The sequence below is a fragment of the Aotus nancymaae genome, unplaced genomic scaffold (assembly GCF_030222135.1).
Source record: "Aotus nancymaae isolate 86718 unplaced genomic scaffold, 86718_ANA_hifiasm-v0.15.2.pri h1tg000002l, whole genome shotgun sequence".
In the NCBI taxonomy this organism is placed as follows: Eukaryota; Metazoa; Chordata; class Mammalia; order Primates; family Aotidae; genus Aotus; species Aotus nancymaae.
The window spans coordinates 21,615,066-21,634,543 of NW_026988413.1; the positions used below are offsets into that span (position 1 = coordinate 21,615,066).

The window sequence follows — 19,478 nt, forward strand, 5'->3', positions numbered from 1 at the left end:
CGCGTGGGCAGAGGGTCTCATCCGCAGCTGAATCGTGGGATCTTTTGCAACATTCTCCACCTATGCCTAGCGGGATTTTGCGGGGAGGAAACGAAGCTTGTAGCTCTCAAAGCTCCGCAGGTGTGCTGTGTAACCAGTGTTGAGGACCTAAGGTAGAGGCTGGGTGTTTAAGAAGCTTGGATGGCGGCTCTCTAATGTCAGAAGGCCAAAAACCTCGTCCATCAGGCTTTCATGCAGGCCCAGTTGAGGGGCTGATGGTGCCAGCTGGTTTAAACTGGACAGAGGCTGACCCCAACTTCCTGAAAAACAACTTAGAAAACCTTTATCAAGCAACCTAGATGTCAAGAGATGTTATCCATAGGAAGCTAGTGGGAGCTTAGATATACATTGTTTAGCTCTGTGAAAAGCAGGTGACTAAAAACAAGTGAAAGTTACGTTTGACAGGCCTCATCAGGTTGGCCCTTGGGAGGCTGAGGCAGGAGAATCGCTTGAACCCAAGAGGCAGAGGTTGCAGTGATCTCAGATTGTGCCGCTGCACTCCAGTCTGGGCGACAGAGCGAGACTTCATCTCAAAAAATAATAAATAAGTTGGGAAAACACTAGACAAATAATTTAGAAAAGGCTATGTTGTATATTAACAGCTGTTACAGTTCAGACATATAAGTTCTATATTACCAACTGACCAAGACTACAGTAGTAACGACTAAGAAGAGAATATATACTTTTTCGATTTTCCAACCCCACCAAACTGATTCATTCAGTAAAAATGACAAATTTAAATCCTACATTTATTTAATAAGAGCTTTTAAAAACAAACTTTCCAACACCTGGTTTTATCCTCTTTGCTTGCTTCGCTGAAGCCTACGTGCTGCACGTGGCGCCCTCTCTCCATGCCCCAGGTAACAATGCTAGCCTCTCCCCGCTGTCACACAAACATTTCAGCTCAGCAGCACAATGCAGCTGCAGGCCTGCCCGCCACTTCCTCCCACACACTTCTCCACTGCCCCAAATTCTGATCCAGTCAGTGGTGATTTTTGACAAAATGATGAGAAAACAATATGAAACGTAGTTAATCCAAAATCTTTATTTTTTTTTAAAGAAATAAGAGTATTAGACTACATTTTTTTTTTTTTTGACAGAATCTTACTCTGTAGCGAGGCTGGAGTGCAGTGGTACAATCTCAACTCACTGCAACCTCTGCCTCCTGGGTTCCAGTGATTCTCCTGCCTCAGCCTCCAGAGAAGGGACTATAGGCACACGCCACCATGCCCAGATAATTGTATTTTTCGTAAAGATGGGGTTTCACCACGTTGGCCAGGATGGTCTCGATCTCTTGACCTCGTGATCCGCCCCCCTCGTTCTCCCAAAGTGCTGGGATTACAGCTGTGAGCCACCACACCTGGCCAAGACTATAGTCTTACAGTAAAGCAAGAAAGCCTTAATTTGCAAGACAAATTCTTGCAACAGCATGTAAACACACTTTTTATTTCTATGGAATGGAATCAAACCCAGACAGCGACTACAGAATATACACTAGAAATTTGCAAATGCCAGGAACGGAGCAGGAAAAAGACAAATGAGGCCTAAACACACAAAACCCTTCACTGGGATCTGCTGACCACAGCCAGAACCAGGGCTGGATCACACAACCGAAGCAGGTACCAGGGCCGCTGGAAGGGAAGTAGGTAGGGCAGGGAAAGGCCCACACTGGGATACGGGTTTAGCACCAGGTAAATCACTCTTGGTATTTACATACAAAATCAGTTAGCTCTATTTCTTAGACATAAACAAACAGAAAGGAAGATTTGATCATTACTTTATGACTGTCATTTTGCAATATTGGTATTATCAAGAAATAGGGACAGTTCAGATTCAAATTTCAGTAGCAGGAAATAAATATCAGAACATCATCATTGTACCTCAATACAAAATCTCTACACTACCCAATATTGCCCTCCCTGCCCAACTCCAAAGGACCACTCCCTGGTGGCTGCCACTTCGCTGCTGACATCTCATACCACGAGTGTCCGTAATGCTGGCACCACAGGTGTAAACAAGGCTGAGAAGCAGGAGTGAAACAGGCCAAAGGCTCCGTGCTGCAAATATACCCACTTTCTTTTTACACAACAGACTTCTTTAAGGATCTGGTCACTCAACTGGAATGATAAATAGCTTTTTAGAAAAAGATTTAGAAGTCCTTAAAAAAGAGAAAGTGTAAATCTTGATTACTCCAAACCAGTCATCTTCTTAAAGTAAAGCAGTTCACAGATTCTCAAAATCTATTCAACAGAGGCGAGCGAGTGTGGACCAGGAGGCAGCCTGCATGGGGCAGGTGTCCTCCAGGTATGTGCCTGGCAGGGCTGGAGGAGCTGGTGGGGTGAGCAGGATACTGTGCTCGGAGGTCCAGCTGGCCATCTGTCCTCCACAGAAAAAGCTGCCACCAAGTTAGGGTGTTTTGGTCCAAAAAATCCTGGTGGGGACAGAGAATCCCTGAAGGGAATACGTTTTAAAAAAAAAAAAAAAAGTCATAGTGGAAATGGGGGAAGGAGGACAAGAGCTTTCTTGGAGAGTGGGGGGAGGGGGACAGAGTCTTGCTCTGTCACCCAGGCTGGAGTGCAGTGCTGCTATCTTGGCTCACCGCAACTTCTACATCCTGAGCTCAAGCAATTATTCTGCCTCAGCCTTCCGAGTAGCCGGGATTACAGAGGTGCACCACCAGGCCAGCTAATTTTTTTTTTTTCATTCTACTTTAAGTTCTGGGGTACATGTGCAGATCTTGCAGGACTGTTGCATATATACACAGGTGCCATCATGGTTTGCTGCCTCCATACCCCCATCACCTACATCAGGCATTTCTCCCAATGTAATCCCTCCCCAACCTCCCCAACCCCCACTGTCCCTCCCCTAGCCCCCTACCCGCCAACAGACACCAGTGTGTGATGTTCACCTCCCTGTGCCCATGGGTTCTCATTATTCAACACCCACCTATGAGTGAGAACATGCGGTGTTTGATTTTCTGTTCTTGTGTCAGTTTGTTGAGAATGATGGTTTCCAGATTCATCCATGTCCCTACAAAGGACATGAACTCATCCTTTTTTATGGCTGCACAGTATTCCATGGCGTATACGTGCCACATTTTCTTTGCCCAGTCTATCATCGATGGGCATTTGGGTTGGTTCCAGGTCTTCGCTATTGTAAACAGTGCCACAATGAATATACGTGTGCATGTGTGTTTATAACAGAATGATTTATAATATGCTGGGTCAAATGGAATTTCTATTTCTAGATCCTTGAGGAATCACCACACTGTCTTCCACAATGGTTGAACTAACTTACACTCCCACTAACAGTGTAAAAGTGTTCCTATTTCTCCACATCCTCTCCAGCATCTGTTGTCTCCAGATTTTTTAATGATCGCCATTCTAACTGGCATGAAATAGTATCTCAATGTAGTTTTGATTTGCATTTCTCTAATGACCAGTGATGAGGAGCACTTTTTCGTATCTGTTGGCATCATAAATGTCTTCTTTTGAAAAGTGTCTGTTCATATCCTTCGCCCGCTTTTGAATGGGTTTGTTTATTTCTTGTAAATCTCCTTTAGTTCTTTGTAGATTCTGGATATTAGCCCTTTGTCAAATGGGTAGATTTGCAAAAATTTTTTCCCATTCTGTTGGTTAGTGGTTCACAATAATGATTGTTTCTTTTGCTGTGCAGAAGCTCTTAAGTTTAATTAGATCCCATTTATCTATTTTGGCTTTTGTTGCCAATGCTTTTGGTGTTTTAGTCATGAAGTCCTTGCCTATGCCTATGTCCTGAATGGTATTGAGGCCAGGCTAATTTTTGTAATTTTAGTAGAGACAGGGTTTCATTATGTCGGCCGGGCCAGGCTCGAACACCTGACTTCAAGTGATCTGCCCGCCTCAGCCTCCCAAAGTGCTGGGATTAGGTGTGAGCCACTGCACCAGGCCCCAAGAGCTTTTACATAAATTTTTTTTTTTTTAATTTTTAAAGGAGAAAGAGAAAAATCGTCTCTGAAATGGTTCTGAGGAAACTGAAAGGAGGATGATGGAGACTGTGTTTATTGCTGGCCTGCCCCGAGTAACTCAGCTGGCTTCCATCTGGAGTTTCTTCCTACTTCAGGGCTCTTCAGGCTCCAACTCTGAGCTGGAGTCAGAGCCCCCATCAAAGGCAGAGGCCATGCTGCCCTTGGCATTGCTGTAGAGGATGCTGTCTGAGGAGGGATAGTTGACTTGCAGCTGGGCACTTGACCTCCCCTTCGGTGCATGGACTTGTTCTTCAGAAGAGCATTCTGATGCTGAGGTCATCAATATCTCACTGGAGTGTGGTTTTCCCTTTGCATATGCTGGATGTACTCTGTGGCTTTGTCTAGGATTTGGGCCCAGGATGCCTTCTTTCCTTAGAGTGATGGGGCTGAGTCCCACAAACTGAAAGCTGTCTTTGATGTGGTCCCTATGATTTCATTCCAGTGCATTATGATAGGCTCATTTGTCAGCTACAGATTGAAATCTGGGTTGTTTCTTGTCACTCTCCACCTCGATGTCATCATGATCACTCATTTCCTACAGCACAGGGAGCAGCCACTGCAGCAGCAGCCAGGGGAGGAGGCAGGGCAGAGGGGTCTGAGGAAGTCACTGACAAGAATCAGAGTCCCCTGCCTACACACACACACTCACTCGCTCTTACTCACACAAAACATGAGCAAGAACCACCTTCTCACTCCCAAACTCTCGGTTCCAAATTTAGCTATATGTCTTGCCTGTTAAGAAGCCTTCATACTTCAGAGGTTTATAAAATGCTTTGATTTCATGCCCAGGCTCTTTGCTAATTATTTCTAAGTTCATGTCTGTGCTCCAGAAGATAGAGATAATCATATACCTGACCAGCGGAGCAATATGCACTATGACTACATTTTGGATCCATTTATTTATTTCACATCCAGAACTTCTATTTACTAACAGAATGTTTTCTAGCTAAAGATAATGTTTATAACTGGTGGGCAGGAAATTAACTATAAAATATAACACTGACAAAGCCTTTATATTTCTTTTTCTTTTTTTAAACCTGACAGCATAACTTTTTCTAAGACAAAGCTGTTTTAAAATGATGCTTGAAGGCCAGGTGCAATGGCTCACACCTGTAATCCCAGCACTTTGGGAGGCTGAGGCAGCCAGATCACTTGAGATCAGGAATTCAAGATCAGCCTGGCTAACATAATGAAACCCCATCTCTACTAAAAATACATTAGCTGGGCATGGTAGTACATGCCTGTAATCACAGCTATCAGGAGGCTGAGGCAGGAGAGTCACTTGAGCCCGGGAGGCGGAGGTTGCAGTGAGCCAAGATCATGCTACTGCACTCCAGCCTGGGCAACACAGTGAGACCCTGTCTCCAAAAAAAAAAAAAAAAACTACAGAATACTACTAATACTACAGAATAACTATCAATTTTATTCTATAGTATTATAGTGTTTATTCTGTTACTACATGAAAGTGAATACTTTCTCCTCTCAGCAGTCTCGCCTATGTATTAGGCAGAAATAATTGCTGGCTGGCAAGGGCAATTTGCAGTTTCAGATGATGTAGTTACTTAAACATGAAAACAACTGGGTAAGAAATAGAGTGGTGATTATGTAAATGTTTTGTCCTAGGGATAACCATCATATTAATTACATAAGAAATATTGGCAGATAATTAATTAAGGAAATTTCACATTCATTTCTAAGGAATAAATGCAAATTATTACTGAGTCAGTTCTCCATATCCCCAGGTTCAACATCTGCAGATTTAACCAACCACAGATCACAAATATTCGGGGGGAGAAAAACCCAATATAACAGTAAAAAGTAATACAAATTTTAAAACACAGTATAACAGCTATTTATACAGAATTTACATTGTATTAGGTATTATAAATAATCTAGAAATGACTTAAAGTAGGATGTATCTACATTATATGCAAACACTATGCCATTTTATATGAGGAACATGCATACAAAACATAGGTTTTGGTATCTGTGGGAGCCCTGGAACCAGTCCTCCCCAGATACCAAGGGACAACTGTATTGTCAACTTAAATGCAGAAAAGAAAAAAAAAAAAAGCTTACTAATTTTAGGAAAGAACTTGACTTTTTCAGACATTTCTATAATACATTTTCACAATACTGAGTACACTATAAGAGCATGGCTATAGTTTAGTAACCCTGAATATTATATATGTAGGTACAAAGAGTGCAAAAATAGAATTTTCAGGCTATGCCTTTAATTTGGCATTCAGAATAATATATCTAGGTGAAAACCACCACTGTTGGTTTATTTGTTAAAATCCTGATAATGCTGATTATTTTCTAGATAAAAGATCAAAAGATTAACCATATATTTGTTTTGTTTTTTGTTAAAAAGTATTTATTTTTCACTAGTGAGGATGGAACCAGGCAAAGAAGTTTACAGAAAAAATGTCCATATACAAAGAAAGAAATAGCAAAATATTTATCTTCATAATTTAGAAAGAAACTAACCTATAAAAAGGAGACAGTTCTCCCCAATTCATCTCTTTCATAGAAGAGCATAAGCATGGGCTCTCAGTTCCTTGATATCCTCAATAGGCCACGGATACGTCTGACAAGAGCCTGTATGAAACTATATCGAGATCGAACTTTTGAATATAATCCTTCAATGTCCAGAAGTTTCTTTTGTAGTGATTCTCCAAAAGCGTTGATTGCATCAGCCTGAAGCTAGAGGTAACATTAAAGACATTTCATTGTTAAAATTGTTGTCTCAAATATTTATTTTATTCTATGTCTTCCAATTTAAAACCTTAGAATTTTTTTAATAAAAAATACTTTTGAATTTTTGTAACGTGTTACTAAATTAACTAAACATTCATATTTTCTACCTTAGAATATTCTGGTATAATTATCATGTTTTTCCTGCTTTCTTTTCTTGTATAAATTTTAAAACCTGCTTTAAATAGCAACGAATGTTGATGCTGATGCTGATATACTAAAATACACACAAAAACATTTCCTAAAGGGCCATACGAGAAGTCAGTAAGAGTGGAAGGGAGGGAAGAAAGGAGGGATTAAGGATGTGGGAAAGGAAGGGGGGTGAGGTGGGAAAGAAGCTTTACTTCTGATTTCATTTTGCAATTTAAAAAACCCATTTGCATGCTTTTGTTTTCAAAAAATATTAATGTGGGGATAAACCTGGTATATGCTTTAGAATTCATATATATTCTAGAATGCATATGTAATTTCAGATGGATCTTTCTGATGTTATACTGAAAGACTGAAATTAAGTACAAAATTAGATGAGTCTGCCTGTTTTCAGTTTTGCATTAAAATCACAGCACAAGGATAAATTATTAATCCTGCATTTTTTTTTCTAGCTTTTTCACAGGTCAGTCTAAATGAAATAGTAACAGTTATTACTTCAACATATATTTATTTTTGTTGTCCTAGCTACTCAGGAGGCAGGAGAATGAGGCTGCAGTGAATAGCGGTCACACCATTGCATGCCAGCCTGGGCAACAGAGTGAGACCTTGTCTCTTAGACAAAACAAACAAACAAACAAAAAAACTTCTGGATAGTCCTCTTTGGCTAATTTTGCACATGGCTTCAATTAATAATAGTTCCCCTAAACAAGCCTAGCCACAAAACAAATTCCTTTCATAAAGTCACTAAAGGGCAAATGTAATCTGGACTAGGATGCGAGCGTGGTATCCATGACATCTAGCTAGGTGTGCTTTGGAGGTTGCTGTAACTGCACCTTTCATTCCCAACCTTGTTTCAAGAAAAATAGCAAAAAAGAGGGATTAGGGAGGAGCAGAGGCTTTATCAAATCATGGCTAAGGACATTCGGATGGCTAGTAGAAGATCTAGCTGTAATTCATTTTCCCTAACATCACACACCCTGATACTTGCTTTGTTAGGAGCATGACTTTGCCATTAGTTTAATATGAGGTTTTCATTGTAATTGTTTTTGGAATGGTCCTCATTCATTCCAACACTACTGAGGAACAGGTTAGTAAGAGCACAGCGCTGTGCATTATGGTCTACTACAGCGGGATTTGTATTGGCTGCTCTCAATCTCACTATTAAATTATTTTCTGAAAAATAAATGCTGAGTGGTACTTTGTACCACAAAGCTAATCAAAAGACAGAAGGAGTTTCCAGATGATAATGCCTACCAATTACAAAACACTTGCCATGTTCTAGGTACAATATAAGCAGCTTCACATACATGAAACCTCACTTAATTCTGACAAAACCCTTTGAGATTGAATCATCCCTCGTATTTCTTAGATGAAATAACAGAGGCTCAGAAGTTAAGTTCTTCAAAGTCAAATAGCTGTTAAAATGGTCAAGCTAGAGTTCAAAACAGGTCTCTATAAGCAACCTTGAAAATTATAATCTTATTAACATACCAGGCTTTCCCTTTTACTTACTCACATTCATTCATTCATTCATTTATTGGAGACAAGGTCTTGCTTCATTCTTTCATTCATTTATTGGAGATAAGGTCTTGCTTTGTTGCCCAGGCTGTAGTGCAGTAGTGCAATCATATAGATCACTGCAGTCTCCATCTCCCAGGCTCAGGTGATTCTCCCACCTAAGCCTCCCAGGTAGTGGTAGCTAGGACTACACGTGCATGCCACCACACTATGCAATTTTTTTTTTTTTTTAAAGAAATGAGGTCTCACTCTGTTGCCCAGGCTGGTCTCAAACCCCTGGCTTCAAAATCCTCCATCTCAGCCTCCCAAAATGCTGAGATTATCAGGAGTCAACACACCCAGCCCTTTTACTGTAATAAAGAAAAATAAAAGAATATGAGAATAGAACCTTACCTGGTCTAAATCATGTTGGCTCACTATAGCCAGCCCACTTCTAAAATCTAGATTGGTTTCTGAGCCGAAGGAATCTAGAGATAAAAAACAGAGTCATACCAGCTGTGCAAGTACACATCTCCCACACAGTAGAGGAACCTGATGACAATGAACAATAACAAAAGCACCATGAAAAACATGGCTCAAGATTAGGAACTCAATTTTCAACTTTTAGCAAATGAAAGCCCCTAGGAAACATTTCACTGGTCCAGACCAGGGTTCTCAGCTTTTCTCTATTTCTTTCCACCTAAGGGAACCAATACACGCCCATCAGTCACAGAGGCCCACTCCAGCAATTAGAATCAGCATCATGGCAGACCTACTCCATTTTTCTAGAGCTGGGTCAGCCCCTAACTGCAGCAAGAAGCCGAGGAACAGCTGATAAGCAGGCTCTAGAATACTCTTATGCTCAGCTCAGTGTCCTGTGAACAGAAATTAAAATGCAAGAAATAACTTCGTCTAGTGACTAGCTCTTGATTCACCCAATTCACTCTAAGTAATCTGGAAACAAACATAAATAAAAATGTTACTAGCTTTTCAAAGCACTAATAGATATTTATGGTTCATTAATTTTTAGCAGAAAGTTTACCTTGAAGTCTTCTGCTTTTAAACAAGGTTCTAGAGGCAAATAAGGAATCTTGAGAATCCGTGGGCATGCAATGTAACAAGTAGTACTCCAGATGGCGCCAAAGAATGAATAGGCAGGTCTCTATGATAACTACACCAGAGCTCAGATTAAAGGAACATAATCTCATCAAATATTTTTTACAAACCGGTTTCTGAGGAGGAGAAAAAAGGAGACCGTACTCATTTAATGAGGTACCCACAGCCTCGATCTAACACACAGGATCCCACTGAAGTCTTCTCAAAAGGAAGCAGCAAGGTGTGCTGGGAAGAAGGAGGTGGGGACCAGGGGGTGCTGTGCCAGCAGTCTCACGTCCTTACCTTCTCCCTGACAGACAGTGCCCGTGTATATTATCAGTATTACCAGCTATTCTAAAATATAAGCAAAAATTATGATTTGGAAATACATTAGGCATTTGCTGGGAAAAATTAAGTTTGTATCTCCTTCCACCGGGTTTTAGTGCCCAAATAATGTGAGAATAAGTGAACAGTTCCTACATTTCAAGGTCACCATTCAAGTGCATGATTTCATAAAGGATACAAGAACAAAGGGAAAGCAGTTTAGCTCGATTGTTGATCACCTTCACCAGGCGCCGTCTTGCTAGAACATATTTCTGGGCAGTGGAGATTTTATCAACACCGGCAGGCATCACAGACTGACACAACTAGAAGAAACAAATGTGGTATTAGAGTGACATCAACTGGAACAAAAATTTTAATGAAAAACTACTATCAGCAGGTCGCCGTGGTAAATGCTATGAAAAACACTCAAATTTAAACATTCTTGCAGATAAGTTTATATCTAAGAAGCTAGCAATTTTTAAAAATGAGAGCCAAGAAGCAAATTCACAAATGAACATTTATCTGCTGCCTTTTGAAAAAGTCTCCCTGAAACACATTTGCAATCTGCTGATGCAACCCTGAATTTCCTATCACATTAAAATAAAGCAAGACAAAATGACAGGGTTTTTAAGCAGTAGCTATAACAACCCCATGGAGCCAGTTGTCAGGTATCTTCTGCAAAAAATATAAGGTAGACTCCTAGAGCGTAACTAAAATATGATCATCAACCAAAGCTCCCATCACCACTTCTCAACGTGGCACACACAGAGCACAGTGGTTCCAGCTAACGTTCCAATCACTAGGTTCCATGGAAGGCATACCGAAGTGAGGCTGATGGAATGCCACACACTTCACGATGACGATGCAATTCCTCTTGCAAGTACAAGCATCACTGATAAGCTGCACGTTAGAGGAAGGACTGCCAGGAGTCCTAAACCCACAAAATTTCAGGAGATACCTAAACCCAGCCATTGACTCTTGCCTCACCCTGTTCCTGCCAGCTACATGCCTTTGGGGAAGTTATACAAGTCTTCTGTGCCTCAGTTTCCTCACATGAGAAATAAGAATAGAAACAGTATCTGCCCATGTGTTCAGGTAGAACATGTAGTTAAGGGCCTGGTATGTTGTAAACACTCAATAAATGTCCCCTGAGATTACCAGAAAAGTGGCAAGAGGAAGTAGGAATGGACTAAAGTTTTTAGAAACCTTGGTGCAAACCAGGAATGACAAAATGGCTCAATATCCAGGCTGCCACAGGACAACAGGAAGCTTCGGCACTGCCTCAGGAACTGGCCAAGAGATGCCTTACATTCAGTTGTGCCAAATGGAAAAGGCGGCAAGCTACTTAGTAGCAATCCGGGTAATTCAGCATCTTTAGCTATTAATACTTAATTCCCTGTAATTAAGTACAGGGAACAATTCTGGGTCACTGGGGGAAGGCAGTCAAGTCTCATATGCTATCCCATGTGTTTGAAAAATTCGCTAAACAGATATTGAAGATGCTGAAGGCACAGAAACATTTACCTAAGTTCTATTTAAAAAAAAAAATCTGCAACAGAAGCCTTTCTCAGCACACAGATTTTAGAATATAAATGACCCAAAACTCTTCATTCAAAGCCCAGCTGTCTTTCTATTTTCTTTAACAGGTGCTACACTTCACTGTTCTTCAGTCAAGAATTTCTATGCTTATAAGGCTGCTGCTATGACAAAAGAGTTTTCTTCAAATCACACAGAAGAATCATTCCAGTTCCTTTAGTCATACTGTATATTGTCTTTACTCAGTCTGAGACCAGTACCCTGGCCCTAGTAACAGCAATGATTTCTAAAGTCCCCAGAGCTCATGATAAGATTCATACCTCTTTTATCTCATCTGGGGGAAGCTGCTCTACATTCTGTAGCTTGCTGACACTCTGTCGATGACTGTCGTAATAGCTGAAGAAATCATTAGCACTCTGTTTTAGCAGGTAGACAATAATGCCTAAACCAGGCAGGCGCCAGTATGGAACCACTGGAGCTTGGGTATCTAATAGAGGTGATGACATAAAACAATGTTCCTTTATAAGCATTTCATATGAATTTCAAATGACCTGTTTTAAAACAAGGGATGCCCCAGAATTTAAGGACATGTAAACTATCATTAAAACCAATCCAAGATTACTTTTAAATACCATTGATAGTTTAAAGAAGAAATGGTTAGAAGCCACTGTAATCAGGTACATACATAACGCTAGAGATCCCGCGAGAATAAAGAAATCTGACTGATGCACACTAACAGAGCCTACCTTTTATTAGGCAAAGATTTCTCTGAGAATTCTATCAAAGTATCAACCTTCCACACACACACACACGCACACACACACACACCCCGCTCCAAATAAATAAACAATATACACAATTTTGGGGTTTTTTAACACCAAGTGAATAATTCCTGCCTTGCCTGATGGCTCTAGCTGTATAGATTCATTCCTGGTCTACATCTTTCTAGTTACTAAATTGCCAGCTCAAAGTCATTCTTTCAAAGAGACAAAAATACTAACTGAAATATTCAAAAAATATAAACGGATTTCAACTTTAACAAGTTACCACAACAACTACATTAGAGTAGTAAAACAAAATGATCTGCCTTTTACCTGGCTACTGGCTAATGAAGGCGCAAAGGAACAGTGGGATGTCATAAAAGCTGTTTGCAGAGGGAAAACTAGAAAGCAATAACAATATTATCCTAGGCCAGGCACGGGAGCTCACACCTGTAATCACAACACTTCGGAAGGCTGAGAATGGCTTGAGGCCAGGAGTTCAAGACCAGCCTGGGCAACAGAGACACCATCTCTACAGAAAAGAAAAAAATCATCCCAGAGATAGTTTGTGTAGGGCAATTCGAGCAATTTCCTCTAGTGACTAAGGGATTTCTTGGAAACACTGTGGCAATATCTTTTTTTTTTTTGAAAAGGAGTCTCGTTCTGTCATCCAGGCTGGAGTGCAGTGGCACAATCTTGGCTCACTGCAACCTCCACCTCTTGGATTCAAGAGATTCTTCTGTCTCAGCCTCCCAAATAGCTGGAATTACAGGCACGTGCCACCATATCCAGCTCATTTTTGTGTTTTTAGCAGAGACGGGGTTTCGCCATGTTGGCCAGGCTGGTCTTGAACTCTTGACCTCAGGTGATCCGCCCACCTCAGCCTCCCAAAGTGTTGGGATTACAGGCATAAGCCACTGCACCTGGCCCAACACTGTGGCAATTTCAAGTTCAACTTGGAGATAATCTTTGTTTAATGACCCAAACTGCCATGCTTTTTCTTTACTATCAACTCCCTTAACTTTGCTCTAAAGTCAGACTCATAGATCTATTCCTTCCTTCCTTCCCTTCCTCCTTTCCCTTTCCTTCCCTCCTTCCTTCCTTCTTTCTTTCTTTTCCTTCCTTTCCTCCCTTCCCTTTCTTCCTCCCTCCCTCCCTTTCTTTTTCTTTTTCTTTTGAGACAGGATCTCACTTTGTCACCCAGGCTGGAGTGCAGTGGCACAAACAGGGATCACTACAGCCCCAACCTCCAGGGCTCAGGTGATCTTCCCAACTCAGCCTCCCAAGTGGCTAGGATTACAGGTGAACACCAAAACACCCAGATAACTTTTTGTATTTTCTGTAGAAATGGGGGTTCGCCATGTTGCCCAGGCTGGTCTCTACCTTCTGGATTCAAGCAATGCGCCTGCCTTGGCTTCCCAAAGTGCTGGGATTACAGGTGTGAGCCACTGCACCCGGCCAATTCCATAGATCTTTATATAGAGGGAAAGAGACAGAAGAGTCCCTTGTGTGTGGATGCTGCCACCAACTAGGACATCCTAGGCAAATTCAGTTTGCCAGGTATTCTCTTCTAGTCTACAGCAAAAACATGACAGTCTTCACAATACATTGTTATAGAAAGCCTTCTCCTAGTGAAATTAGGTATCCTGGTCCCCAGATAACATTTGTGTGATCTCTACCCTGGTAGGAAGATAGCCACAAAATAAGATATCCACAAGGGGACGAGTGAATGCTTGGAGGATTCCAAAGCATTTCAGGAGTTCTCACCATAGTAACTCGCCCAAGTCTAGAAAATATTTGCACATTCAGAGGCTATCAGGTTTGCATAAAATGGCCAGGCGCAGTGGCTCACGCCTGTAATCCCAGCACTTTGGGAGGCCAAGGCAGGTGAATCACTTGAGGTCAGGCATTTGAGACCAGACTGACCAAGGCGAAACTCCATCTGTACTAAAAATACAAAAATTAGCCGGGCATGGTGGTGCATGCCTGTGGTCTCAGCTTCTCAGGAAGCTGAGGCATAAGAATCGCTTGAGCCCAGGAGGTGGAGGTTGCAATGAGCCAAGATCGTGCCACTGCACTCAGCCTGGGGGACAAGAGTGAGACTCTGTCTCAAAAATAAAAATAAAATAAAATAGTTGCATAAAACAAAGATGACCTGTGAAAAATTAGACTACAAGAACAGATGCTACAGGACAGACTATGAGGTCTAGGAAGTATAAGTGCTATAAAAGAGTCCCTGCATCATAAGTAATAATAAATATAATACATGATGGTAACAATAATGAAAATAATCGCTCACATTATGTAGTATTAAGTGCCAGGTGCTGTTCTAAAGCAGTTTATATATATTAACACATTTAATCCTTACAGTAATTCTTCAGAGGAGAGCTTATCTTGCTTCCATTTTACAGATAAGAAAACTAAGGCACAAAGAGAGTGTTTAACTTTTCCAAAATCACCAGTAAGTTATTTGGAGAACTGGGATTCAAATCCAGGCAGTTTGTCATTAGTCTATGTTCCTAACACTGGGTTAAACTGCTTCCCTTTAATTAATTATCCTCAAACCTACCACATACCTACCTACTCAAATGTCTAGAATTGGAAGAGAAAGATATGGTTGTTGACCCTAAAAAGAGTCTAAGAAGAAAATGGAAAAATAACTAAATTTATAAGACTTAATGAGTTTGCCTTCAAGTATTAAAGATCAAAGAATGACAGGATATGTAAAAGATGAGCTCAAAATGAGAAGCAACTAAATAAAATTTTAATAATTACCAATGATATATTATTAGCACATGATTAATATTAAAGAATACAAAATTATATTTTTGTTTGAAAATCTTACGTTCAGGTTAAATTTGTTACAAGGTTAGTTTCAAGGGGGAAGAAAGGAGCCCTTGTGAGACAGAGTTAAACAGATTGATGTTCATTTTCAAACTGCCAGATGGAAAGGGGATAAATCAGGTTCTAAGTTACTGCTGGGTGACAGGTCTTTGGATAGGATTCCCAATCATTCCGTGCCCTTCCAAAGTGAAGATGTCCTCTTTTTTCACACTGGTTGAGCCACTTGTATTAGAAGGATAACTTTCCCCTCATCCCAGTGAGGATATGCAGATATTGGAATCCTCCCATGGTGGCCCCTTTTTACTCTATCTTGCTGGCAGCAAACATTTTTGTTGTTGTTAGAAACATGGTCTCGCTCTGTCTCCCAGGCTGGAGTACATGTGGCATGATCTTGGCTCACTGCAGCCTTGAACTTCTGGGCTCAAGTGATCCTCCCGCCACAGTCCCCTGGGTAGCTGGGATTACAGGCTTAGTCATCATGCCCGACTTAAACTTTTGGAATACAGGAGAAAACAGAAACTATGTAGAATTAACTTGTTTAAGCCAAAGAAACTGTTTTACATGTTCAGTCTAATTTAACTATTTTATTCCATAAAGTAGAACTACAAATCTTTGTAGCTACTTCCCCAGCTTCTTTAGGACATCCTGTCACCTAAGTAAGACTACTCCCTTTGAATCACTAAAATATCTTTAAATAAAGGTATTTTATTAGCTATTAAGGACTTAGTTTGACTTGATATGACAAACTAAGATCCTACCAGTCAATACTCTTCTCCCCGTTCCATGGCATAAAACTAAAAGGCCTAGACATAAAACAAACAGAAGCAGGTACTGGTCAGAGAGGCAGAACTTTTGTGACAGAAATCAGAATAGTAGATGCCTGGGTCAGAGTCGAAGGAAACAATCAGATGCAAGAAGAAATCTTTAAGAAACAGGGACTTGTTCTGTACTTTGGTTGAGGTGATGGTTACCCAACTTTATATAATTACCAAAAGGTATTCAAACTGTACACCTAAAGTGGGTGAATTTTGTTGTATATAAATTACAACAACAACAACAAATTTACTACTACTGGCTAGGACATTTTATAATAGAGTTTGTCTAACAGAGTTCTTAGCATAATTTGTATAGGATAAGGTTGTATGTTGTTAAACTAATATATTTTTCTTTTACTTTAAGATCTGGGATACATGTGCAGAATGTGTAGGTTTGTTACATAGGTGTATGTGTGCCATGGTGGTTTGCTGCACCTATCAACCCATCATCTAGGTTTTAAGCCCCACGTATATTAGGTATTTGTCCTAATGCTCTCCCCTTTGTGCCCATCCCCTGACAGGCTCTGGTGTGTGATGTTCCCCTCCTTGTGTCCATGTGTTCTCATTGTTCAACACCCATTTATTAGTGACAACATGCAGTATTTGGTTTTCTGTTCTTGTGTTTGTTAGTTTCCTGAAAATGATGGCTTCCAGATACATACATGTCCCTACAAAGGACATGAACTCATTCTTTTTTATGGCTGCATAGTTCCATGGTGTATATGTGCCACCAGTCTACCACTGATGAGCATTTGGGTTAGTTCCAAGTCTTTGCTATCGTAAACAGTGTTGCAATAAACATATTTGTGCATGTGTCTTTATAGTAGAATGATTTACAATTCTTTGGGTTAAACTATAATCCATTTTTTTTTTTTTGAGACAAAGTCTCACTCTGTAGCCCGGGCTAGAGTGCAATGGCGTGATCTCAGCTCAGCACAACCTCCACCTCCCGGGTTCAAGCAAATTTCTCCTGCTTCAGCCTCCAGAGTAGCTGGGATTACAGGCATGCACCACTACACCTAGCTAATTTTTTGTATCTTTAGTAGAGAGAGGGTTTCACCATGTTGGCCAGGCTGGTCTTGAACTCCTGACCTCAGGTAATCTGCCTGCCTTGGCCTCCCAAAGTGCTAAGATTACAGGCACAAGCCACCATGCCTGGCCACTAATATATTTTTCATAATGTCATTTTATACTATTATCCTACTAAACACATTTTTTTGTGATTAGGTAATTTTCAGGGAAAATTAGATCTTGAAGAAGATGAAAATCTGACAACATTTTTCTCACAGATCTCAAACAAAGACTTCTTGAAATCACCAACAGTCAATTCCATCATCCCAACCAAGGTAATAATGGGCTTTGTCTTCTGGGTGTTTCATAGGCTAACATCTTTACCCATTATCCTGCCCCATATTCAAACATTCCCTACTTAGTCATCAGAGAAACACAGGGTAAGTTGGCCTAATTAGTATCTAAATTGTATTTTGTTATGTTACAGAAATTTGGAGCTATAATAAAAAACCCAGTTTAGACACTGAATTCAGCTTAACATGATTTAACATACAAAACTGTCTGTTTTATTTTAATCTTTTTCTCCCAGCCACCTTACTCCCCAATTTAGATCCTTTGAGCCCCCAAGTGCTATGCAAAGCTCTCTGCTCCCTACATGGCTCCTCTAGATATACTCTCAGTAAATCTTGAATTTCTCTGTTATCTCCAGGTCTCCAGTCTTATACATAGGTCTAATAATAATACCTCCCACTCAACTTTAAAAACTTGTTTAAAATGTTTCCCATTAATGACACTTAAATAAAATACTGCGTCTTACTGGGGCCAAGCTACAGAGCTATGTTATAACCATAACAACTTAGTTCCTTCAATACAGAATGAAAGAACTAATCTCACCTTGCCTCGGTCCATCTCTATTAACTGTTTCTGAAAGGCTAGGAGTGAAGAGACACGCAGCATGCTGGAAGGTAGGGGAACTCTGTAACATGAGCGACTGGCAATATTCCATTACATTGGCACAAATCTATAATCAAAAAACAGCAGTAACAAAAATATTAGCCCCCAAAATGCTCTAATAACATGAAAATCAAGATTTGAAGAACAAGGTTATAAATCAATTTGTAAAATTACATCTGTTATTTTTATCAATATTTTCCAAAAACATAAAAACCTTACAAAAATCACACGATTCTTGCCCCTCTTACCTGCTGCATAGCCAGTTCGATCTCATCTTTCTTGCTTACTTTATCTCCCTCCACATTATCATCTTGAAATTTAAACTGACGCAGTCTGTCAGAGCCACCGAAGCGACTTAGTAGTCCTAAGCACTGGCGCTAAGAAAGAGAAAGATATCTTGTTGATATCTAGTTAAATGTATTTAAAATTCTTAACCCCTCTTTCTTAAGGGATAGAAAAAAGAAAAACTCCGTGGAGAATGGAACCATTCTTTAAAGCATCTAATATCTTACTTAAAACTGAGCCAACTAAAAGAAGCATTATTAAAATTCAACTTTTTGCAAAGGTATTTGATTGGTAGCTAACAGATGAAAAGAGTACCTTTTTTTTTTAGCAATAAATCCCAATATTATCTGTTTGCCAAATAACTTCCTGCATCATATCAAAGTATGTATTAATTCTTTGGAAGATACTCATTAAATGAAACACAAGTTTATAAACAAAGAGAAGCAAAATGAGAGGGCAATTACAAGATGGTTTATAACAAACACATCTGTGGTAATTTTGTCTACCAAGGCACAAATTTAAAAGCTGTTACTCCTGTGGTTATCCCAGGGACTTTGTAAAGGGGTTACAAACAAACAGACTGCCTTGGAAGATAAATGCAAATGTCCCCAGCTTCAAATGTTAATTCTTCTCACCTGAGAATACAATATTTCCCATGGTTCTCAAAGAGAAAGGATATGCTTTTCAATATTGGGAACACATCTAGAGGTTAGCTTTTTCAATACTGGGAGCATATCTAGAGGTTAGCTAATGGCTTTGAAATTAGAGACATGGGTTCCATTAACAGGTACAACTTTTTGCTCAGTGACCCGGAATAAGTTGCTTAATTTCTCAAGCCTATATGGTCACATTTCTAAAGTGATAATAACAATTCCTATCTTATATGGTGTCAGGATTCCCTGAGACCTGGTATTATATTTAAAGTGCTTAGCACAATGATCTGCATATAAAATATGTATTTTAAATGAAACATGTATTTTAAAAGTTGGTAATACTATACAGATTTAGATATATATAGAGAGAGATATACATATGTAATATAAAAATGTCTTATTATTTTATTTATTTATTTTTGAGACAGTCTCTCACTCTGGTGCCCAGGCTTAAGTGCAATGGTATGATCTCAGCTCACTGCAACCTCTGCCTTCTGGGTTCAAGCAATTCTCGTGCCTCAGCCCCACTAAGTACCTGAGACTACAGGCACGCACCACCATGCCTGGCTAATTTTTGTATTTTTAGTAGAGATGATGTTTAGCCATGTTTCCCAGGCTGGTCTCAAACTCCTGGCCTCAAGCAATCCACCCACCTCGGCCTCCCAAAATGCTGGGATTACAGGGGTGAGCCATCCCACCCTGCCTCAGTAAGTCTGCATAAGGCAAAAAACATATTGATGAGACTATAATA

General features: G+C 40.1%; 1 protein-coding gene and 1 pseudogene across 2 annotated transcripts in view; both read right to left on the reverse strand.

The window, feature by feature from the left end:
• Positions 1–2,922: 2,922 nt before the first annotated feature.
• LOC105726307 (protein max-like) lies at positions 2,923–6,315 on the reverse strand (annotated as a pseudogene).
• Positions 6,316–6,411: 96 nt separating this feature from the next.
• The window catches only part of NUP205 (nucleoporin 205), an 88,676-nt gene continuing 75,609 nt past the window's right edge, over positions 6,412–19,478 (reverse strand). For both annotated transcript variants that reach the window (XM_064373210.1, XM_064373208.1), the window contains exons 37-43: positions 18,038–18,166; positions 17,730–17,856; positions 11,725–11,891; positions 10,068–10,191; positions 9,492–9,620; positions 8,864–8,937; positions 6,412–6,751 (exon numbers count right to left, since the gene is read on the reverse strand). In XM_064373210.1, coding sequence (XP_064229280.1) covers positions 6,599–6,751; positions 8,864–8,937; positions 9,492–9,620; positions 10,068–10,191; positions 11,725–11,891; positions 17,730–17,856; positions 18,038–18,166 — 903 coding nt within the window. In that variant the 3' untranslated portion in view covers positions 6,412–6,598. The remainder of the gene's footprint in view (positions 6,752–8,863; positions 8,938–9,491; positions 9,621–10,067; positions 10,192–11,724; positions 11,892–17,729; positions 17,857–18,037; positions 18,167–19,478) is intronic.